The sequence below is a fragment of the Mirounga leonina genome, unplaced genomic scaffold, assembly GCF_011800145.1.
Source record: "Mirounga leonina isolate KUSES-001 unplaced genomic scaffold, KU_Mleo_1.0 Mir_168, whole genome shotgun sequence".
NCBI classification, from domain to species: Eukaryota; Metazoa; Chordata; class Mammalia; order Carnivora; family Phocidae; genus Mirounga; species Mirounga leonina.
The window spans coordinates 43,648,684-43,673,683 of record NW_023270426.1 but is presented as its reverse complement, the minus strand read 5'-3'; the positions used below and the strand labels follow the sequence as shown (position 1 = coordinate 43,673,683).

The 25,000-nt window shown below is 37.0% G+C and overlaps 1 protein-coding gene across 2 annotated transcripts in view; it reads right to left on the bottom strand.

Moving 5' to 3' along the window:
* The window catches only part of BDP1 (B double prime 1, subunit of RNA polymerase III transcription initiation factor IIIB), an 89,249-nt gene that overhangs the window by 7,665 nt on the left and 56,584 nt on the right, over positions 1–25,000 (bottom strand). For both annotated transcript variants that reach the window (XM_035014606.1, XM_035014607.1), the window contains 12 exons: positions 20,765–20,801; positions 20,186–20,278; positions 18,373–18,598; positions 17,220–17,377; positions 11,297–11,444; positions 10,874–11,054; positions 7,544–7,607; positions 7,014–7,200; positions 5,788–5,989; positions 2,031–2,070; positions 1,153–1,420; positions 253–499 (listed from right to left, as the gene is read on the bottom strand). In XM_035014606.1, coding sequence (XP_034870497.1) covers positions 253–499; positions 1,153–1,420; positions 2,031–2,070; positions 5,788–5,989; positions 7,014–7,200; positions 7,544–7,607; positions 10,874–11,054; positions 11,297–11,444; positions 17,220–17,377; positions 18,373–18,598; positions 20,186–20,278; positions 20,765–20,801 — 1,851 coding nt within the window. The remainder of the gene's footprint in view (positions 1–252; positions 500–1,152; positions 1,421–2,030; positions 2,071–5,787; positions 5,990–7,013; positions 7,201–7,543; positions 7,608–10,873; positions 11,055–11,296; positions 11,445–17,219; positions 17,378–18,372; positions 18,599–20,185; positions 20,279–20,764; positions 20,802–25,000) is intronic.

Genomic DNA, 25,000 nt, shown 5'->3' with positions numbered 1-25,000 from the left:
AAGGAATGGCAATTAAGTGTCCATGTATGGCCAGCTTAAATGGCTCTGTACTAAAGGAGCTGTAATTTCCTAAGTCAACACCTTATCTTCTTCTCTCATAGTGTGAGGTATGATGGGGAGAAGATAGACAAGAGATGCTCTGAAATAATTTCTAACATCCAAATGAAAATACCAATCGCCATGTTTTTCCTAGTTGAGTCTGATTTCTAACCCATTCTATACAAACAATAAAATATAACAGTTATCACGTACCTGAGTTGCTGAACTGCCAATACTCTCAGATGGAGTATCAACAACCCTTGCAGATGGAAGCTGATCAGAGGACTCTTGGATTTTTTTCTGGCTTTCAGTGAGTGGATTTGATCTTTTCAAATTCTTTCTTGGTATAGGTATAAGAGGTTTTAGACGTTTCTTATTATAAACCTGAGTAGGTTCATCAGACTCCAAACTATTCTTTGAACATATTAAAGACAAAAATCCCAGGGGTCTTCTGCCAGGTCTAGAAATGCAAATGTAAAGATATTCAAGAATATCCAGGAAGATACACTCCTAATACCAACTTCTTTCCATGAATGCTAAAATGGCACAGGTGATACCACATTAGTGGTACCAGCATATCTGCTAAGTATCATTATTATTTTGATCATTATATACCAGTAGCTGGTATACCATCATACCAGCAGATGCCAATGCAGATTTTCTACCTAAAAAGTTAGTTTCAGCACTTAAAGTTAAGCTCTTGTTATACGGAATGTGTATTTATCTGAAGAGTCCTAAAAAAATGTTGACTACGAATTTCCTTTGATAAAACTCCTTCCCTTTACATTACTGACAAAGGGATATGTTTATAAAACATCATCCTTAGTAGTGAACTTAGTCTTTACATATATGTTATATCCGTTGCATATAGGTTACTTCTACCCTACCATTTGTTTTTGTTTTTGTTTTTTTAAAGATTTTATTTATTTATTCATGACAGACAGAGAGAGAGAGAGTCAGAGGGAGAAGCAGGCTCCCAAGGAACAGGGAGCCCGATGCGGGGCTCGATCCCAGGACCCTGAGATCATGACCTGAGCCGAAGGCAGACGCTTAACCATCTGAGCCACCCAGGCGCCCCTACCCTACCATTTGTTAAAGATCATCTCACGGTACCTGGATAATGGGGTTTTTGAAGATGATGGGATGCTATCCATTTGTTCAGACTTCGAAGCAGCACAAGTTCTCTCCTCCTTATCAGACACAATCCTCTCATCCTGAGGTAACTGAGATGTACTTTTTCCTATATGTGTATCTGTTACTTTATCAAGAGATCCAGATCCTATACTCTGAGAAGTTGGTTCAAGTTGCTCTTTCTGAGGTCCTGGAGTTGTATGTGTGCTTCCTGAGGTAGGGAAGATACCTTGTTCCTTGTAAGACTCCCCTTCAAAAAACAAAGAGAAATCATAAGCACAGAGGACACATATTGAAATTTATATATCCGACTGATCTGCAATATTTGAAGGAAAGAAATCATGACATTCTATCATAAATCTACTCTAATAAGAGAGTAAGCTAAATTATAAATTATTAATATGTAAGTCATCTGGATTGTAGCTGGTGAAAAAAGCATGGTTAGAATACTTTTTTCATTCAGATACAAAATTGTCCTATCAACATATTTTGACCTAGAAAATCTTTCTCGATAAATGTATCTTCAACTAGCAAAATGAGAGTTACCACTTTCTAATCTCTGGGTAAACTTAAGGAACTATAAAAACTCTTTTATGCTCAGCTTTCTAATTCCTAAAATATAATTATTAAGCTTTTACAGGAAATCCTGTAGCCACATGGTTTTCTATTAATTACAGGATTAAAGTAGCTTCATATGGCTATAGGAGTGCCAAATCCAAGATCTCAGCTGGAGAGAAAAACTTCTAATAATAAAAGCAAGATTCTTAGAGAAAGTGAGCAATACTCTTCTCTAATTCCAAATTTGAATAGATGCATCAAAAACAGCAAAATGTAATCACATTAAAATTTATTTCACTCACCTGTTTCCTCAGAAACATTTATCATTTCCTTTGAACACACCTGTTTTAAGAAAATTAACAAAAAAATTAAAAATCCATTTATCAAGTAATCTTTCTTTCTTCTTCTTTTTTTTTAATAAAGAAAGCATGTACCTCCCAGAAACCCCTAGCATAAAAGATGTCTTATGGAAATCCTACCAACATTTATGAATAAGACATTGCTACTGTTACTTAAAATGTTCCAGAGCACAGTAAAAGAGGAAAAGTTTTCAAATGCTTTTTATAAACCAATATTAATATTAATTCCAATTCTGGGGCACCTGGGTGGCTCAGTCATTAAGTGTCTGCCTTCGGCTCAGGTCATGATCCCAGGGTCCTGGGATCGAGCCCCGCATCGGGCTCCCTACTCCACGGGAAGCCTGCTTCTCCCTCTCCCATTCCCCCTGCTTATGTTCCCTCTCTCGCTGTGTCTCTGTCAAATAAATAAATAAAATCTTTAAAATACATATATATATATTAATTGCAATTCCAATTATAACCAGTACAAAAATATCAAATATAATAGTACAAGTATAATTCAGCAACACATCAAAAGACTAACATAATCAAGCAGAGTTTGTCTCAGGAATGTAAAGATAATTCAATATGTGAACTAATATAATTCAATTGAACTGAGGAGAAAAATAATACCCCATCTCTCTATTTATGGGGAAAGTGTCCAATAATATTTATGCTTAAAAAAAAAGACATTTTCTTAACACCATAAACTATAATTACTGCAATTCAAAACCAGCATCCCACTTCATAAACACTGGAAATATTTGCATTTAAATCAGGGATAAAAAAATATGTCTACTATCAGGACTATTTTCTGATATTTCTTGAGTTTTATTAGCTTATATAGAAAAGAGAAAGAAATTAAAGGTATACCAAGTATATGAGAAGAATTAAAATTGTATTTACAGATGATATGACTGTTTACTTAGAAAACCCAACAGAATCAAGTGAAAAATTACTGTATATGATAAGGGGAATTGAGTAAGCTCTCTACAAAGAAAAGAATTCAATGATAACGGCAACAAACAAAATTATTAGGGGATAACCTAGTAAGAAATGGACCAGAATTTAAATGAAGAAGAACTGAAAATACCACTGAGACATAAAAGAATAATTAAACAAATGGAAAGACATACTATGTTTTGGGATAAAGAAAAAATCCAACATGACAATTCTGACATCAACTTTCCCTGTTAACTGGTCAAGTTAATATGATCCTAATTTAAGTATCAGTATCAACAGTTTTTTTTTAAGCTCTGAACAAGCAAATTCTAAAATTAACATAAACTTTAGGACATATACCCAACTAGGAAAAACTTGAAAAAAAAAATAAGAAAATTATGTGCAGGGGAGAGAGAAACTTTCCATTTAAGATAGCAAAGCATTTAAAAACTACAGTAATTTAAAACACTGGGACACTGGCCCCAGAACAAATAGGTGAATCTCAAAGTAGAAGAAAATTCAGGAGTATACCCAAATACATATGGGACTTAATATCCAGTAAGTGGAATTTTAAATCAGTGGAGAAAAAATGAATTATTCAACAAATGGTGCTGGGACAACTAGGTAGGCACCTGGAGAACATGAAGTTGGTTCCACTCTTCCTAACACCAAAATAAATTCTAAACAAATCATTAATGTTAACTCTTAAAAATTTATACTAAATCTCAAGGTAGACTTTCAATGTATAACACAGTCCCCAGAAGCCATACATAAAAAGACTGATAAATGGGATTACATAAAAATAAAAAATGTTTGCATGTCTATGTGAATGCAGCATGTGTACATTCTAGAATTTACAATTATAACTTCAACATTTTATAAGCATTTTTTGTTAGAATGCTGAAAACAAAGTTTAAAAAATAAAAATCACAAGCTCAAAGACATTATACTGTTCTTATAGTCACATCAATGTACATCTATCATTTTTTTTTAAGATTTTTTATTTATTTGACAGAGAGATACACAGCAAGAGAGTGAACACAAGCAGGGGGAGTGGGAGAGGGAGAAGCAGTCTTCCCGCTGACCCATCTGAGCCACCCAGGTGCCCCTACATCTATCATTTTTAAATGGCTCATTATAAACTGGTGGCCTAGTTTTGCATATAATAACGTCATGAATATACTTTTAAAACAGAACAATGTTTGGGGCGCCTGGGTGGCTCAGTCGTTAAAGCGTCTGCCTTTGGCTCAGGTCCTGATCCCGGGGTCCTGGGATCAAGCCCCACATCGGGCTCCCTGCTCAGTGGGGAGCCTGTTTCTCCCTCTCCCTCACCTGCCACTCCCCCTGCTTGTGCGCTCTGTCAAATAAATAAGTAAAATCTTTAAATAAATAAATAAACACAACAGAACAATGTTTGCAAGGAATGCTGATAAATTGATGAAATTGGGTGACTGATACAGAGGGATGCGTTATACTTCCCTATGTATCTTTTTAAATGCTTGAAAATTTTCATATTAAAAAATCAGGGCACCTGGTTGGCTCAGTGGATAGAGCATGTGACTCTTGATCTTGGGGCTGTAAATTTAAGCCCTGCATTGGGTGTAAAGAGTACTTAAAAATAAAATCTTAACCGCACCCCCCCCCTGCCAAAATCAACCAAAAAAAGTCTGCAAGAAAAAAAAAACAAAAAGTAGAGTCAAAAGACAAAGTAGAAAAAAATATATGCAACTCATTCATGGACATACATAACAGAGTTCCTCCAAATCTCTATGTAAAAGATTAGCAACACAACTAAAAAACGGCTAAAGAATACAAAGTCATTTCACAGAGAAAGGAATACAAAAGACTCCTAAGTAAATGAAAGACATTCAGGCCTTACTCATAATAAGAAAAATTAAAACCATCCTGTGATACCATCTTCTATCTATCAGATATACAAGGATACACTGCCTCTGTTGTCTGCTCTCACCGAAGGACTACTGGTTTTCAACTGTCCCTTTGAGACTATAGATTCTAAATCAACTTTTCCAAAAATAAATTAACTAATTAATTAACTCTTCCACAGTGTAGCTACACAGCGAGATAAATTATCATGAGTATTGGAAACAAAAACAAGTGGGTGCTAAGAAACCTTTAACATTATGGCTATTGATCAAATCTGCATACGATCTTCAGGCTTCCCTGAGGTAGTGATGACTGAGATAAAGATGTTTGTATGTTTGGCAAGAAAATGTTTCATAAAAAGGTAATAAAAAAAATGCCCTGGGACATGAAGAAATATAGTGCATTCTAGAAACTGAAAGACGGCCAATATGGTTAGAGAGTGAGGCACAAGGTGAGATCAGAGACAGAAATGGGCCAAATAGAGGGCCTTTAAGGTTCTGGTTTTTCTTCCTAAGAGCAATGCATAGCTTTAAGTATTATGATAATAGTGATGATGATACTACTATTACTATTTTACACAACAGGAAACTCATTCACAAAGACAACATATCCTGACTCAGGTCCCACAGCTGTTAAAGGGTACAGCCAGGATCCAGATCTACAAGATGCTTTTGGCCTTTTTGAGCCAATAACAAAGAACTAGGAATGGGTTTCCTAATTAACGTCCATCAATTTTCACCTAGAACTAGTTGAAAATGAGAATCCAAAATCAGTTAACTGGATTATTTACGGTGAAAAGTATCAGAACTATCTTTATATAAAGAGTCTAAAGGAAGAAACAGAAATGTATCTGTTGTAATAGGACCATCTTATTTGCTTGATGATTCTATCTTACCTCAGAGGTATAATTTTGACAGTCATCTCCTGAAGTGAGCAAACTTTTTTTGGCAGGAGGAACATGGTTACTATCATCAAGCATATAGTGAAATCTCTTCCTAGATATAAGATCCAAATTAGCAGGAGGAGGCTTTTCAGAACCATCTTTTCCAGAATCACATAAACACATGGTATCCTGACCAACTGAAGTTACTGGAAAACTAACAGAAAATGCAAACATATGAAATTAGCAAATTAGAAGCTACTTAATGAGGTAAAAGGCTCAGCTATTCCAATGAAAACTGCCAAAAAAACTTCCAAGTAACTAATATATACATGGCCAAGGTCACAAAAATGTTAGTTTTGAGATCCATTCATACTTAAAAACTTGCAACTTAAATTCTGTAATACTGAATTAAATCCAAGGTATAAAAATACCATTCTCCTTGTCTATAAAGTTAAAATTTTAATCTAAAATGCCTCTTACTAATATAAAAGGCTTCAACATCTAATGCTACTTGACAGAGAATTAAGCATCTTAACCAGTGACTGTTAAAATACAACAATTCTATAGTAAGGAATTTAAAAAGCAGTATTAAAATATACAGAAATGGGGCGCCTGGGTGGCTCAGTTGGTTAAGTGTCTGACTCTTGATCTCAGGTCTTGCTTGATCTCAGGGGTTGTGAGTTCAAGCCCCATGTTGGGCTCCACGCTGGGCGTGGAAGCCTACTTAAAAAAAAAAAAAATACACACACACACACAAACACACACACACAGAGAAATGTTATCCTTCTTGCAACTTCTGTGAATGAATATTTATTTCAGACTTTAAAATATATAAGCTTACAAAGTAACCACACACCTTTGATAGAGGACATTTTATAACCCAAATTGCTAAGTTTTTTTAGCTTTCAAAATACTTAAGATACCAAACAAGTTTCATACAAAAGTATTATATTATACACTTAAATGGCAGCTTTATCAGGTATAAAATCAACAATTTCTTCTCTAACTTACCACATAATTATTAAATAAGATCTTCGGGACAATTACAAATAATGCTGGTGAACGGCTTATTCAGTCAATACTATTCAATTCATAAAGCACCTTTCCTCCTAGCAAAAATAGTTTAGGTCCCAGGTGATGTATGGAAGTGTTGAATCATTATACTGTACACCAGAAACTAATATTGCACTGTATTTAACTAACTGGAATTTAAATAAACAGGTTAGCTCATTCATTACCTCATGTCACTCCTTTCTTCTGTATTCACGGATTTGATCAATATGGGTGCTGGCAGTAAAGGGTTTGGCATTAACTGTGCAGTGGTATCACTAAATTCTTCTACAGCATTGGCTGGGATTTCCACCAGAGTTAAAATGAATGCTTGTTCATCCTCACCATCTTGATGTACATTAGCAACTAGATTCACTATCAAAGTTTAAAAGTTAATAATGAAAAGCTGAACTATGAAAATCATTAATTTATTACATTTCTAAAAAGTCTCACTACAACTTATCCCCACAAATAAAAAGCAAATTACACCCACAAAAGTAAAAAGTAATTTCAAAAAGGATAAAGACAGTTCACTATAGAGAGGATGTATAATTCTGAATAACAAACTTTTCCATAAAATACTTCAAGTTTTTTTGTTTTTAATTTAAGACTGTCATAGACTAAAAAACTGTTTTGTTTTTCCATAGTCAAATGAGGGAGGGGAGTAAAAGCTGTACTATTCGGTTCTGTGGTACTTTATCGAAACACATTATCATACCTGTTAAGTCTTGAGAACTGATTACATTCTCTTGTTGAACTTCCGGCATACTAGCTGGTGTACCCTAAGAAAATTTAAAAAATTAAAATGCAAAATGAGGTTGACCAAATTTTAGTTTTAAAAAAGTTTCCAGACAACTGGATATAATAAGAATTATTTCAAAACTCAACTTTTTAACCATATATAATTTTTCAAACGTTTTGAAACTTTTAGTTGTACCAATAACTTTTGAGTTATTTATATAAGTCATTTATTGAGTTATTTATATGAGTCATTTATATAAACATATATGCACCAAGAAATTCCGGCTAAATTGTTAAATATGTGAATTTTATGAAATTATTTTTGAAGTAACAGGAAAGGGAGATTCAAACCCCTCAACCTTCCCTCTACCCCATTACAGCAGATCTTGTACTATTAGTAGGTGACATCTGAATGGAAGCAAACTGCCTGTCTCCTTGCCTCCAGCATGGCTCCTTCCAATCTGTTTTCCACAAAATTGCCAACACTGTATTCTCTAAAATGCAATTCTTATTGTAATTCTCTACTGCTTAAAATCTTCAAACTTTCAGGGGCGCCTGGGTGGCTCAATTGTTAAGCGTCTGCCTTCGGCTCAGATCATGATCCCAGGGTCCTGGGATTGAGCCCTGCATTGGGGTCGTTGCTCAGCAGGGAGCCTGTTTCTCCCTCTCCCACTCCCCCTGCTTGTGTTCCCTCCCTAGCTGTCTCTCTGTGTGTCAAATAAATAAAATCTTTAAAAAAAAAAGAAAACCCTTCAAACTTTAATTTTGTAACCAACAATGCCAGTAATTGATTCAGGCAAGTATCACCAATGGATACTAAAACTACTGGGTATGGGGCACCTGGGTGGCTCAGTCGGTTAGAGGCTGCTTTCAGCTCGGGTTATGATCCCAGGGTCCTGGGATGGAGCCCCGCACTGGGTTCCCTGCTCAGCGGGAAGCCTGCTTCTCCCTCTCCCTCTGCCTGCCGCTCCCTGCTTGTGCTCCCTCTGTCTCTCTCTCTGTGTCAAATAAATAAAATCTTTAAAAACAACAACAACAACAAAACTACTGGGTAGAAGGTTGCTGGGTCTAAAATAACTTACTAACACAATGTGCAAAAGATTCTGTTAAAGGGGCGCCTGGGTGGCTCAGTTGTTAAGCGTCTGCCTTCAGCTCAAGTCATGGTCCCAGGGTCCTGGGATAGAGCCCCACATTGGGCTTCCTGCTCAGCGAGAAGCCTGCTTCTCCCTCTCCCACTCCCCCTGCTTGTGTTCCCTCTCTCACTGTTTCTCTCTGTCAAATAAATAAATAAAATCTTAAAAAAAAAAAAAAAAGATTCTGTTAAATGGAGAAATCTGGCAGGCACCATGCTTGCCAAGTAATTAGTGAACATCACCAATAATGAGACAAACTGACATTACATGCCTACTGAGGTTATAAAAGAAGAACACAACAACACCTAGGTAGTAATTGTGCCAAACACTGTTCAATCTGAATCTAATAATGGGGAAGAAGAACAAAAATCCAGATTGTGAATTAGCCTGCAATGTCAAGTTCACAGAAGAGGGAAAAGGAGAAGTACTCTAGATGAAAAGAGAATATGGAGAATGACAACTAAATGCAGTATGAGAGCCCTGATTGAAACTGTGTATTACATATTATTTTAAAATCAATATTAGATAGTATGGTAATACTGACTGTGATAACAGTATCATCATTTCTGTATTAGAAACATCCTTAGTATCAAATTCAAGCTGGAGTATGTATGGGTGAAGGCTCATGTCTGCAACTTTCAAATGGTTCAGTTTCTTAAAAAGTATCTATCTACAGAGATGGAGAGCATGACAAAATAAGCAAATGAAGCAAAATGTTAATAATTAATGAATCTATGTAAAGGATCTATGAGAATTCTATTGAAGATTTTTGCAGGGGCGCCTGGATGGCTCAGTTACTAAGCGTCTGCCTTTGGCTCAAGTCATGGTCCCAGGGTTCTGGGATCGAGTCCCACATTGGGCTCCTTGCTCAGCAGGAAGCCTGCTTCTCAGCCTCCCCCTCCCCCTGCTTGTGTTCCCTCTCTCGCTGTGCCTCTCTGTCAAATAAATAAATAAAATCCTAAAAAAAAAAAATCTTTGCAACTCTTCAATGAGTTTGAAATTTTTTCAAAATAAAAAGTAAAAATAAACAAGCTGGAGGTTAGGGAAAATCCCATAAATTTTGATATAGCCCAAACTCTAGCAAATCATAAAAACCCCTTTTATGATCTGCTCCCGGGATACCTAGCTCACTCATCTTTAACTACTTCTTCATTTATATCCTACTCATAACTACTTAGTCCCTGAATATGAAATGCTGTTTCACACTTATTCTTTACACATGTTCCTCTCCCTTTAACTGGTTAATTTACCTGTTCTTCTAGATTGAGGACTTTTTCAGTCCTGGCTACACATTAGAATAACCTGAGGAATTTATTTATTTATTTCAAAGATTTTATTTTTTATTTATTTATTTGACAGAAAGAGACACAGCGAGAGAGGGAACACAAGCAGGGGGAGTGGGAGGCTGAGCAGGGAGCCCGATGCGGGGCTCGATCCCAGGACCCTGGGATCATGACCTGAGCTGAAGGCAGACGCTTAATGACTGAGCCACCCAGGCACCCCAACCTGAGGAATTTTAACAACAACAACAGAAAGTAAATGTCTACACCCTATTTCCAGAGACTGATTTTACTGGATTGGGTTGAGGACCACTCCTTATTGAGAGTCTTGTGCAACTTGCCTTCATAGCACCTATCAAAATGTAACCATTCATATCCTCAATTGTTTCCCACAACTTTGTCCCCCCAGTACCTTACACAGTATTGAACATGTAGTAAGAAAAATACCTGCAGTGTGAAAGTATTTCTCAGATTCAGTGGCCAGCAAGCAAGAGGTAATTACTCTGTACAAAACACTTCCATTTTCAAAACTTTCACAGCAAAGCTACGTATTGGCTGTTTTATCTATGCTCCAAAGACTAAAAACACACTCAATAAAAAATTCTATCATAATACATTATTGCAAAGGCAAAACTATAGGAAAAGAAAACAGATCAGGGATTGCCAAGCAGTCGGGGTGGTAAGGGTGGGGGGGGTGACTAAAAAAGGGCCCTGGGGAATCTGGGGGATGATGGAACTGTTTATGTGTTGCTTACATAACTATATATGTTTGTCACAACTTGTAGAAGTACACACTGAAAAAGGTGAAGTTTATTGTATGTAAATTCTACCTTAATTTTTTTTAAATGGGTAATAAACACCCAGCCACCCCATGGTATATTTATATTCTTTTACCTCTGACACATGAAGTGCAAGCACACTGTCTCCATTAGAGTCCTTTCTCTGGGGCTCTTTGATGGAACTCTCACTGAGAACCATATCTGAACCAAGTGTATGGGGCCTTGTCTCAAAGGAAACAACTGGAGCAACTGACGGTATCTGGACCTTTTGAGATTCTTCTTCTTGATCATCATTTCTGAAAAAGAAATTAGTATATATTCAAGTTTCAGAGTATGTATTAAAATTCTGTACTGAAACCAAGTGGACAACTACAGAGTAATGTTTAGAGCTAAGTGAGTCAAAGACTTAATGGTGTTCAAATTTCTAAAATATATTTAATGCAACAGAACCCCCTTTTTCCAATCAAATTCTTACAGTTGTAGCTAATGACTATAGTTGAAACAGAATATAATCCAAATCCCAGAATCTCTCTTTTACCTTTCAGTTAGATTTGCTTCTTGAAAAATAGTCTCTTCAATACCATGTTCACAAGCCAATTTGCTCTGCTCCTTATTCTCTGCTGTTGTAAGTGATCCAAGGTTTTCATCTCGTAATTCCATTGCTTCAGAAGCATCTTCCTCAGTTTCTTAAACAAAGAACACACTTAAGATATAGTCCAAAACAGTACAGCTAAAACTGCTATATTAGAAATATGTTCTCTCTTCAACGACAGATCACTATATAGTGGCTCTTCCAAATTTCTCTTACTCCAAAAATCAAGCTTATTCATATGGCAGAAGAGTGGTCCTGGCCAATGAGATTTTTGATACAAATGATTAACAAATCCTACACTGCACATATTTCGCTCGTGGCTGCCACAGTTTTATGTCCACTCTATGGTGACAGCAGTGTAATTACAAACCCATATACAAATAAAGTTTAGAAGTGGGTACACATGAGGTCTGGCTAGTTCCACCTTGGGCAAAGTTGGGGAGGGAGTTATTCTAAAAAGAATATCACAAAGAGGGCGCCTGGGTGGCTCAGTCGTTAAGCGTCTGCCTTCGGCTCAGGTCACGATCCCAGGGTCCTGGGATCGAGTCCCACATCGGGCTCCCTGCTCCGCGGGAAGCCTGCTTCTCCCTCTCCCACTCCCTCTGCTTGTTCCTGCTCTCACTATGTCTCTCTCTGTCAAATAAATAAAATCTTTAAAAAAAAAATAAAAAGTTTAAAAAACAAAAAAGAATATCACAAAGAAGTAAAAAATGACTTCTACATAAAAGAGTTACCTTCAAATCGCTATCAAAATACCAACAGCATTTATCACAAAACTAGACCAAGTAATACTAAAATTTGTATGGAGCCACCAAAAGACTCTGAAGAGTCAAAGTAATCTTGAGAAAGAAAAACAAAGGTAAGAGGTATCACAATTCCAGATTTCAAGATCTACTACAAAGCTACAGTAATCAAAACAATACTGTACTGGCACAAAAATAGATCAATGGAAGAAAATAGAGTCCAGAAATAAATCCACACTTATATGGTCAATTAATCTAGGACAAAGAAGGCAAGAATAAACAATGGGTAAAAGACATTCTCTTCATTAAATGGTGCTGGGAAAACTGGACAGCTACATGCCAAAGAATGAAACTGGACCACTTTCTAACTCCATATACAAAAAATAAACTCAATATGGATTAGAGATCTTAATGTGAGGCCAAACCATAAAAATCCTAGAAAAAAACACAGGCAATAATTTCTCTGACATCAGCTGTAGCAACATTTTTCTAGATATGTCTCCAGAGGCAAGGGAAACAAAAGTAAAAATAAACTATTGGGACTACATCAAAATAAAAAGCTTTACACAGCAAAGGAAACCATCCACAAAATGAAAAGGCAACCTACTGATTAGGAGAAAATATTTGCAAATGATACATCTGATAAGGAGTTTGTACCCAAAATACGTAAAGAACTTATGTAACTCAACACCAAAAAATAAAACAATCCTATTAAAAAATGGGCACAGATGGGGTGCCTGGGTGGCTCAGTTAGTTAAATGTCTGACTGCTGATCTCAGTTCAGGTCTTGATCTCAGGGTCATGAATTCAAGCCCTGCACTGGGCTCCATGCTGGGCCCGGAGCCTATTTAAAAAAAACAAAAACAAAAAAAGGGGCACAGGACCTGCATAGACATTCTTCAAAAGAAGATATACAGATGAAAAACAGACATATGAAAAGATGCTCAACATAACTAATCATCAGAGAAATGCAAATCAAAACCACAAGATATCACAACCAAAATGGCTAAATACAAAACAAAAGAAAAAGAAATAACAAGTGTTAATAAGGATATAGAGAAAAAGGAACCCTTGTGCACTAATGGTAGGAATGTAAATTAGTGCCGCCACTGTGGAAAATAGTAGGGATGTTTTTCCAAAAATTAAAAATAAAAATACCATATGGTTGAATAAATTCCAGTACTAGGTATTTACACAAAAAAAATGAAAACACTAATTCAAAAGATATATGTACCACCCCGATATTTACTGCAGCATTATCTACAATAGCCAAGATATGGAAGCAACCTAAGTGTCCATCAGTACATGAATGGATAAGGAAGATGTGATACACACAATAGAATATGACAAAGCCATTAAAAGGTTGAGATTGGGCTGTTTTTGACAACACGGATGGACCTAGAAGGTATTATGTTAAGTGAAGTAAGTCAAACTGAGACAGACAAATACCATATGATTTCACTCATATATGGAATCTTAAGAAAGCAAATGAATAAACAAACGAAGAGCATAATCAGACCTATAAATACGAAGAACTGATGGCTTCCAGAGGGGAGTAGGAGGACAGACAAAGTGGGAGGAGAGTGGGAGATACACGCTTCCAGTTATGGAATGAATAAGTCATGGGAATAAAAGGCACAGCATAAGGAATAGTCAACGGTACTGTAATAGCATTATATAGTGACAAATGGCAGCTCTACTTGTGGTGAGCATAGCACAATGTACAAACTTGTTGAATCACTGTTGTATACCTGAAACTAATGTAACATTGTGGGTCAACCACACTCAAATAAAAACAAATTTTTAATAAAAATAAAAGAGGTAACTTCAGCCTGCACACTGAAATAGCTTCAGGGTATTTCTGAACTCAGAGTAAATTAACTAACTGAATCATAAGCATTGCTGGTTGAAAGGAAATCCCAGAAATCAGGAACCCCAAAACACGGCAAAGATGATGCTAACTATCCAGATCATCTACCTATAGGGCTTAAGACAATCAGATAGCCTACTACATACAGTTTTTCCTGCTCTTACTAGCATGTGAAGGGGCTGGGCCCTTGACAGGGAGGGGAGGTGGAAAAGGAAGTAGGAGTAGGATTCAACATGTACAGCACAATCTAGTGAGGCCACCATTAAGAAAATGAAAGAGAACACTATGTAATCATATAGAAAGATTTTTTTCAATATACTAATCTTTAAAAACAGAGTACTACTGGGGCACCTAGATGGCTCAGTCCGTTAAGTGTCTGTCTTCGGCTCAGGTCATAATCTCTGGGTCCTGGGATTGAGTCCCATGTCAGGCTCTCTGCTCAGCAGGGAGTCTGCTTCTCCCTCTGTGCTCTCTCTCCCTCCCTCACTCTCTCTCAAATAAATAAATGAAATCTTTAAAAACCAAGTGCTACTATATAAAGAACTCAATAATAAAAAAACAAGTATCCCAATTTAAAAATGAGCACAGATTGGAGCACCTGGGTGGCTCAGTCGGTTAAGCATCCGACTCTTGATCTCAGCTCAGGTCTTGATCTCAGGGTCGTGAGTTCAAGCCCCGCGTTGGGCTCCACGCTGGGCGTGGAGCCTACTTAGAAAAAAAAAAACAAAATTAAAAAAAATGAGCACAGATGTGAACACATGTCTCTAAAGAAAATATATAAATAAGCACATGAAAAGATACTCTATCATTGGTCATGAAAGAAATCCAAATCCAAATCAGGAGATACCACTTCAAGCTAACTAGACTATCTAATAACAGGTGTCAGAGAGGATAGAGAGAAACTAAAACCCTCACAGAATGTTGGTGAAAAGACACAACGCTGGACCGCCTGGATGGCTCAGTTGGTAGAGCATGTGACTCTTAATCTCAGGGTTGTAAATTCAAGCCCCACATTGGGTACAGAGATTACTTAAAAGTAAAACAAAAAATCTTAAAAAAAAAAAAAAGAAAGAAAGAAAAAAAAAGAAAATACAAAATGTTGCTACCACTTTTGAAACAGTTTAGTAGTTCCTCAAAAAGTTAAACACAGAATTACCATATATTCCAGCAATTCCACTTGTAAATGTAAATCCAAGACAAATGAAAACTTACATCCACACAAAATCTTACATACGAATGTTCTTAGCACCATTACTTAAAACAGCCAAAAAACAGAAAACAACCTAAATGCCCTGAATGGATAAACAAAATGTAGTATGATGGAATATTTGGCAAGAAAAAGAAATATTTGACACATGCTACAACATAGATGAGCCCTGAAAACATGCTAAAAGAAACCAGACACAAAAGGCCACATATTATATGATTCCATCTATATGAAACGTCCAAAATAGGCAAAGCTACAGAGATGAAAGTAGATTAGTGGTTGCCTAGGGCTGGGAAGGGTTGAAGGATGTGGGGAGTGGCTACTCATGGTGAAGGTTACACAACTTGAGGAATATACTAAATGCCACTCAAGTATACACTTCAAATGGGTTAACTGTATGGTATAGAATTATTTCAGTAAAACTGTAATTTTTAAAAGTACTGAACAAGGGGTGCCTATTTAACGCAGTAGGTTAAGCATCCGACTCCTGGTTTCAGCCCAGGTCATGATCTCAGGGTCATGGAATCGTGCCCTGCGTGGGGCTCCAGGCTCAGCCCAGAGTTTGCTTGCAACTCTCTCTTCCTCTCCCTCTCCACCAGGCACTCTCTCTCTCTCTAACAAATAATTTTAAAAAATAAGTAAATAAACAAATAAATAAATGTGCTAAACAGTATATATGATATAGTTTGCTTATAATTTTGTTCTTTCTGAAAGGAATAACATGTATTTATATACGTGTGTGTGTGTGTACTGATATATCTATGTGCACACACAGCCCCACATTTAGATGCTTACGTGTATAAAACACTTCTGGAAGTCCACAATAAAAACTTAATGGCAGTTTACCACTAGACATGAGATTAGGGGACTGGGAACCAAAGAAGTTTATTAAATTTTATACCTTATGGGCAATGTCTTATTTTTTGCCACATGCATGTATAGCTTTCTAAAAAATGTTTGCTTGAATATTCATGTACACAGACACACATAAAAAATACCTATGAAGAAAACACTGATTAAGTAAATACAGTTAACCCTTGAACAACATGGGGGTTAAGGGCAAACCTCCCATGCAGTAGAAATTCTGCATATCTGATTCCCAAAAAAACCTAACTACTAGTAGTCTACTGTTGACCAGATGCCCTACTGATGACATAAACAGATTAACATGTATTTTGTAAGTTCTATGTATTAGATACTGTATTCTTACAATAAAGTAAGCTAGAACAAATAAAATGTTATTAAGAAAATCGTAAGAGACGGCTGAGTGGCTCAGTCGGTTAAGCGTCTGCCTTTGGCTCAGGTCATGATCTCAGGGTCCTGGAATAGAGCCCTGCATGGGGCTACCTGCTCAGTGGGGAGTCTGCTTCTCCCTCTCACTCTCCCTCTGTCTCAAATAAATATTTTTAAAAAAGAAAAGAAAATCATAAGAGAAAATACATCTATAGGACTGTACTATGTTTATAAAAAAAATTCCATGTATAATTAAGTGTAAGCTTATATACAAGTGGTATCTGGATGTTCTTTGTACTATTTCTTATTCTTGTAAGTCTTCTGTAACTTTGAAATTATTTCCAAATAAAACATATTTTAAAAGTTAAAAAGAAAAAAATCCATTGTATAGGGGCACCTGGGTGGCTCAGTCGGTGAAGCATCCAACCCTTGATTACAGCTTGGGTCATGATCTCAGGGTGAATATCAAGCCCCACATCAAGCTCCACGCTCAGCACAGAGTCAGCTTGGAATTCTCGCTCTCCCTCCCCACTCGCCACCACCCCCCGCCTCTTAATTAATTCTTTTTTAAAAATCCATGTATAGTGGACCCATGCAGTTCAAACCCATGTTATTTTGGGTCAACTAAACAGAAAATAATAATGATGACTGAAGCTAGTTGATGGATTTATTAGTATTTCTTTTATAGCTCATTCTACTTTTTGAAACTCTTTAATACTAAATTAAAACAATTTTAACTGAATATTCCATTTGAAATGCTAATGCAACTTCTCCTGTAAAAGTAATTTTGTAGCTGTTTAAGAGAACATAATTTACCTCTTTGACTTTCTACTACTACTTCTTTGTTTACAAACAAATTGGGAACTTCCTGATGAACACCAAACCTGCTGGTCCCAAAAGTCTTAAGATTTGGTTTAGGCTTAGCAAATCTACTTCTCATTCTCAAATTACCGGTCACTTCAAAAGTTGTATTCCTAGAAAAAGATGGGAAGAAAGAAATTCATCAACCATGTAATCACTCTCTCACCTTCATACATTCTGATACAGTTACGTGCCACCTTCTCAGGTGCCACAATATCTGTAAGTGTTCATTTTTTAATGCTGAAAACACAGAGTGGTAAATTTTACTGACAGTCTAGAGAAGGGAAGAGAATTTGGGCCAAGTTTGTAAAATAGAGACCATATTTACATAAAAAACTATTTCATTAAAGCTTCAAAGATGCACATATTACATTTACTTTAATATGCAAACCATTAGGGCATCTGGCTGGCTCAGTGATTATAGGATGTGGCTCTTGATCTCAGAGTCCTGAGATCAAGCCCCATGCTGGATGTTGAGTGTACATTAAAAAAATAAATTAAAAAAAAATGCAAACCACAGGCAACTTGGTGGCTCAGTCAGTTAAGCATCTGCCTTTAGCTCAGGTCATGATCCCAGGGTCCTAGGATCGAGCCTCATGTCAGGCTCTCTGCTCAGTGGGGAGTCTGCTTATCCCTCTTCCTCTGCCCCTCCCCCCCCGCTCATGCTCACTCTCTATCTCAAAAAAATAAATAAAATCTTAAAAAAAAAAAAGCAAACCATTAAACTAAAATCAAACCAGCCTATCCTCACTTTGAAGACTGAGAAACTGGAACACCTGGGTGGCTCAGTCAGTTAAGTGTCAGCCTTCTGCTGAGATCATGATCCCGGAGTCCCAGGATTGAGCCCCATGTCAGGCTCCCTGCTCAGCAGGGAATCTGCTTCTCCCTCTCCCTCTGCCCTCCCCCTGCTCCTTCTCTCTCTCTCTTGCTCACACACTCTCTCTCAAATAAATAAATAAAATCTTTAATAAAGGCTGAGAAATTAGCAGTGCCTAATTTACACTTACACAAGTATTACTCAAAAGCTATCAACTAAATTGATAGTTGGTTTAAATGTATTTATTAATTGAATACTATAAAACTAAGAGTTTAATAAAGCAAAATAAACCTGGTTGATACAGCGTTTTCCTTTACTTTCTCCACTAAACCAATTTCTTCTTTAGTACTTTGCTCTTCCAATACAATCTTGTTTTCTTCTAATGAAGAAGGAGATGTACTATTGACAGGTGAAGAAAGTTCCTGACATTCACGAACAATTTTGTGATTTACATTATCTGGGCTAAAAGGAACACAGCTTTTATCCTTTGAATGAACATCAAGAAGTACACATACTCCTATTACAGAAAAGAACAGAAAATTAAAATTGACCCAATACAAGTAGATGTCCAAAGAAAATAAATCCCTCAACATTAAGCAACTGTAAAATTCTATATTATTTTTAAAGTTTACTCTTTTTGGTTCTGAATTTCAATATATGATCAGGGTGCCTGGATGGCTCAGTCGGTTAAAGGTCATGATCTCAGGGCCCTGGTACCGAGCCCCACAGTGGGCTCCCTGCCCAGCAGGGAGTCTGCTTCTCCCTCTGCCCCTCCCCCCCACTCATGTGTACGCTCTCTCTCTCTCAAAAATCTTAAAAAAAATATATATATATAATCATATAGTTTATGCCAGAGATTTGACTTGTTCTAAGCCTAATAATTCTTACAGACTAGAATTTTTCTGCTATTAGAAATAAAAATGAGGGATGCCTGGGTGGCTCAGTCAGCTGGGCGTCTGCCTTCGGCCCAAGTCATGATCCCAGAGTCCTAGGATCATGTCCCGCTTCGGGCTCCCTGCTCAGCGGGGAGCCTGCCTCTCCCTCTGCCTGTGCTCTCCCTGCTTGTGCTCTCTCTGACAAATACATAAATAAAATCTTAAAAAAAAAAAAAAGTAAAAATGAATCTGTTACCTTGACTAACTACATAGCCTCAAATCAGTTTCAAGATAGGATCACCTTCATTTACAAATTTTTAAAACCCATTTTTATGTACTAGAGATTTATTACAGGCTCCAAAGCAATCCTCTGCCGTTGACAAAGGAGCCGTATATAGGCACCTGCCTGGCTCAGTCAGTAGAACATGACTCTTGATCTTGGGGTCATGAGTTCAAGCCCCCCATTGGGTATATATTTTACTCAAAAAAAAAAAGAGAGCGAGAGAGAGAGAGAAATGAGACTGTGTAAGGAACACAGACCAGAAAATTTACTGTATGGTGACTAATATAACATAATAAAAAAAAAAATTCCTGATAAATATATAGTTATGGGCCTAGAAGTCTAACACCTAAAATAAATGGCAGGCCACTCATCTCCAGACAAAATAATTAAGAGGAATATAATTAATTATCCATTTAGTAGACTTAAAATAGAAGGTATTCCATAAGGTCAGCCTAAAATACTGTGAAAATCTAGGTTGACCTATCTTTTGGCTCAGTCCAAACTAACAGAATAGTCGCAATTAAATTATTTCAATGACTGCTATTGTCCCTTCATACTATATGCGATTATCAGGTTAACTACGAAGATAATCCAAAGCAGAAGCTCCTTTGCTAAAGAAATATATGTCAAGTGATCAGTGACCAATGAGCTCAGTTAACCAATGTTTATGATGAGAAAAGTAGAGGATTCACTAGATTATTCCAGGAAAACAAAGTTTTCTTAATAAACCAAGTGCACTATTTTGAAATGGTGGCCACTACATCTAAAGGGACTAAGTTAGACGGATCAATGCACACGTTACCTTTTTCTGGAAAAAAACAAAGTTGGCAATGCCTACTTCAAATGTAAAAGGCAGGTACTGACTTATTACTCAACTGTGGGTATAATTTCTTAAAAGTTTTATTTTAAGAGGCTTTTTTCAGTAGGACTTAACTTTCATTCTTACCATCACTCTGTTCTGTACCGATCTCTGATTGCAACACTAGATCTCCCATTGTAAGTAAAGTTATAGCAGCTTCAGTGCTTCCATCATTGGTACCTTGTGAGGAAATATACCAACATTAAAACAGAAAAAGAAGCTGGAAATTGAAGTTTGCTTACTTAGGAAACATTTTTAACTCAAGTATTTATCCTTTGGAACAAGTTTCAATGTCCTGCATACCACTAATTCCTCACTAGAGCAGTGTCTGGTTACTACAAAAAAAAGAAATCATTAATTGTTAGCTTTTACTCATTGAAAATGCCTCCCTCCTATTAGATAACTTAATACCTTCAAAGAAAATATATCTGTGCAGATCAGAGGAGAGGAAATAAGTAATATTTCTTTATTAAACATTTAACTCTTAACTCACTTCATAAGGTAATTATTCCAAGAATCCAAGTTTCTCCTGGAGAAACACATTCAACAGTTAAAACTTTTGTTCAACTCTCCAGTGAAATTACTCATTTGCTAACTAACACCAATACTGAATCACTTTGTTAGTGTTAACTAAGTAGTTTTAGCAGTTTCCTTATTAACAGTTACCTGTTTCATCTTGGGCATGTTCACCTGTGTTCATTTCCTAAAAGAGGAAAAATAAGCAATGTCTTATGTATTTTCCCAAATATATGTTCTGTGTCTCAAAAACCATGATGTTTTACAGTTCCTCAATGTTCTGATTACAAAGGAGTGGAAACTGTTTTTTTCCCATACAATTATTCATTAACATTTCATATAGAAATAATTTAAAAGCCAAGTTATTTTGTCTCTTGCTCCTTATTTTACCTTTTCCTTGTATGACATGCAGATTTTTAACTCTAATCATATAGCATTTACCATGTGCACCTACCGTTCTTATTTTACTTCTTCACTTTCATAATCCTTCAACTTCAGTCATATCTGCCAGTTTAAACCAGTGGAAACCAAAGACTGAAGAATACTGTCAATTTTTTACATTAGGTTGGTTAAAACTTAAATGAACTTTAACAAATGAAGAAGTTACAAGATTTATGTCCAATATGACATCATAAGGGGCTCTGCTGACCCTATTAAACACAAACATGTAAAGCCTCTGGAAATGGTCCTAGGGCGAAAGAAACATCTTTTTGAGAAAACTGATGAAAACAGAGTAACAAAGCGGAGAGCCTGTGGTATTTGAACTAAGACTGCTCTCTCCCCCTCCTTCCTCTCAGCTCAGTGAAGCAGAGACCCCACCTCAAAACCTGCAACCAAGAAAATAGGGTCTTTTCTCCTTACAGGCCCCAGCTGGAGGGCTTTCTTCCTAGGAAGAACAGGACTTCAGCTCCTGACACCACAAGAATCTGGTGTCAGATTTGTAATAGAAAATAGAATTATTATGAACTTGCACACAAAAAAAACTCAATAAAATACCAGCAAACCAAATCCAGCAACATATAAAACTTGCAGGCCACAGCCAATTAGGATTTATCCCAGGGATGCAATTTTTTAACATCAAAATTCAATGTAATGCATCATATCAATACAATAAAAAGGTAAAATCACCTCATCATCTCAATAGATGCAGAAAAAGCATATGACAACTTCCAACACCCTTTCATGATAATACTGTCACGCAAACTAGGAAAAGACTAGAACTTCTTCAATTTGATAAAAATAAAACATCTATGAAAAGTCCACAGCTAACATCAAACTTAATGGTGAAAGACTGGATACTTTCCTTTAAGACGAGTAATGAGACAAAAATGCTCACTCTTGAGCCTGGGTGGCTCAGTCAGTTAAGCGTCTGCCTTCGGCTCAGGTCATGATCCCAGGGTCCTGGGATCCAGCCCTGCATCAGGTTCCTTGCTAAGCGGGGAACCTGCTTCTCCCTCTCCCTCTGCCTGCTGCTCCCCCTGCTTGTGCTCTGTCAAATAAATAAAATCTTTAAAAAAAAAAAAAAGGAAAAGTGTTGTAAACTGAATTCTGTCACCCAGAAAGATATGTTGAAGTCCTAACCCCAGTACCATGAATGTAACCTTATTTGGAAATAGGGCCTTTTTAGATGTATTAAAGTTAAGAGAAGGTCATACTGGATTAGGGTTGGCCCTATCCACTATGACAGGTGTCTTTAAAAGAAAAAAGTCACAGGGGCACCTGGGTGGCTCAGTCATTAAGCGTCTGCCTTCGGCTCAGGTCATGATCCCAGGGTCCTGGGATCGAGCCCCGCATCGGGCTCCTCACTCTGCGGGAGGCCTGCTTCCCCCTCTCCCAGTCCCCCTGCTTTTGTTCCCTCTCCCGCTATATCGATCTCTGTCAAATGAATAAATAAAATCTTAAAAAAAAAAAAAAAAAAGAAAGAAAAAAGTCACCGAGACACACATACAGGGAGATCACCATGTGGCAATGGAGGCAAAAATTAGGAATGTGCTGCCACAAGCCAAGGAATAACAAGGACTGCTGACAACTGCCAGAAGGTAGGAGAAAGGCCTGAATGGTTTTTCCCTAAGAGCCTCCAGAAGGTGGCACCTTGATTTTGGAATTCTAGCCTCCACAACTATAAAAAAAAAATAACTTTCTGTAATTTTGAGCCACCTAGTTTGTGGAATTTTGTTACAGCAGCACTGAGAAACTAATACAGAAAGGCAGAAGTAAAACTGTCTCTATTCACGTCATGATCTTATATGTAGAAAATCCTAAGGAATCCACTAAAAAAAAACAACAAAAAACTATTAGAACTAAAGAGCTCACAATTCAGTACCAGTTAGTTTGTACATTTTAGAAGGCTTTTCACATTAACTGCCCATCTATATAATTTAGTTTGACATGATGTGTTTGTTTAAAACAATTACAGAGTATAAACCCATTAAGGATCTGGGGGAAGAGAAGAAGCTTAATGTAGAACTAAGCTTTTAAAGTATGTTTTAGGGGCGCCTGGGTGGCTCAGTTGGTTAAGCGACTGCCTTCAGCTCAGGTCATGATCCTGGCGTCCCAGGATCGAGTCCCGCATCGAGCTCCCTGCTCAGCAAGGAGTCTGCTTCTCCCTCTGACCCTCCTCCCTCTCATGCTCTCTGTCTCCCATTCTTTCTCTCTCAAATAAATAAATAAAATCTTAAAAAAATAAATAAATAAAGTATGTTTTATTTTTTAATTCTGGTCTTGGTGCAAATGTTAGTTATGCCTTATTCATATCACAATTAGATCACCATGCTGTGACATGGTTTATATTCATGCTGCCCTAGATACTTTTGTAATTATTTGTTGCAAACTTGTGACTGTCCCTATTAACTTTCTTTTATGTAAGTACTTTATAAAAGTTTCTTAAACTTGTGCTTATTTAATTTTGAATAAAAGCTAAATTCATAAAAAAAAAAAGAACTAAAGAGTTCAGCAAAGTTGCAGTACACAAGACCAATATACAAAAATCAATTGTATTTTGGGGCACCTAGGTGGCTCAGTCATTAAGCATCTGCCTTCGGCTCAGGTCATGATCCCAGGTCCTGGGATCGAGCCCCACATCGGGCTCCCTGCTCTGCGGGAAGCCTGCTTCTCCCTCTCCCACTCCCCCTGCTTGTGTTCCCTCTCCTGCTGTGTCTCTATCAAATAAACAAAAATCTTTAAAAAAAAAAAAAAAACAAAACCAATGTCAGTACAGAAACTTGTATACAAATATTTACAGCAGCGTTATTTATAATAGCCAAAAGATGGAAACAACCTAAATGTCCATGAACACATGAACAGATAAACAAAACGCAGTATTGTCTACATGGAGTGTTATGCGAACACAAAAAGAATGAAGTACTGATACATGCTAGAATGTGGATGAACCTTGAAAACAGTATGCTAAGTGAAAAAAGCCAGGCATAAAAGACCATATTGTGGGCGCCTGGGTGGCTCAGTCGTTAAGCGTCTGCCTTCGGCTCAGGTCATGATCCCGGGGTCCTGGGATCGAGTCCCACATCGGGCTCCCTGCTCGGCAGGAAGCCTGCTTCTCCCTCTCCCACTCCCCCTGCTTGTGTTCCTGCTCTCACTATCTCTCTCTGTCAAATAAATAAATAAAAATCTTTAAAAAAAAAAAAAGACCATATTGTATGGGTCAATTTATATGAAACATCCAGAATAGACAAACCTATAGAGACAAAAAGTAGATTACTGGTTACCTAACCCTGGGGAAGGCTGAGACGAAATGGGGAGGGCTGAGATGAAATGGGGAGCAACTGCTTTGGGACATAAGGTTTCTTTTAGAGGTGATGAAAATGCTCTAAAATTGACTGTCACAATGTTTGCACAGTATCTATAAATATACCAGAAACCAATGAATTGTACATTTTCAGTGGGTAACTTATTTGGTGTGTGAGCTATATCTTAATAAAGTTGTTAAAAGGGGCACCTAGGTGGCTCAGTCGGTTAAGCATCTGCCTTCGACTCAGGTCATGATGCCAGAATCCTGGCATCAAGCCCCACATTGGGCTCTCTGCTCAGCGGGGAGTCCCCCTCTCCCTCTGTGCTCTCCCTCCCTCCCTCGTTCTCTCTCAAATAAATAAATAAAATGTTTTAAAAAAACAAAAAATTTAAAAAAAAATAAAGTTGTTGAAACAGTGTAATTCCCAAACTTCTTATCCAAAAACAAGAGAAATACTAACCAAATAAGGAAAAGTACCAAACAAAATGCAACTAAATATATTTTAAGTAATTTATATTTAATATAGATTTAATGCAACAGAACTTTAACGTAAGTTTTTGAGGATCTTAAGAGTTATTCACGCGCACACACACAAAAATCAATGCTTTCCAAGTGAAATACAAAATCTATGGATTATTCAC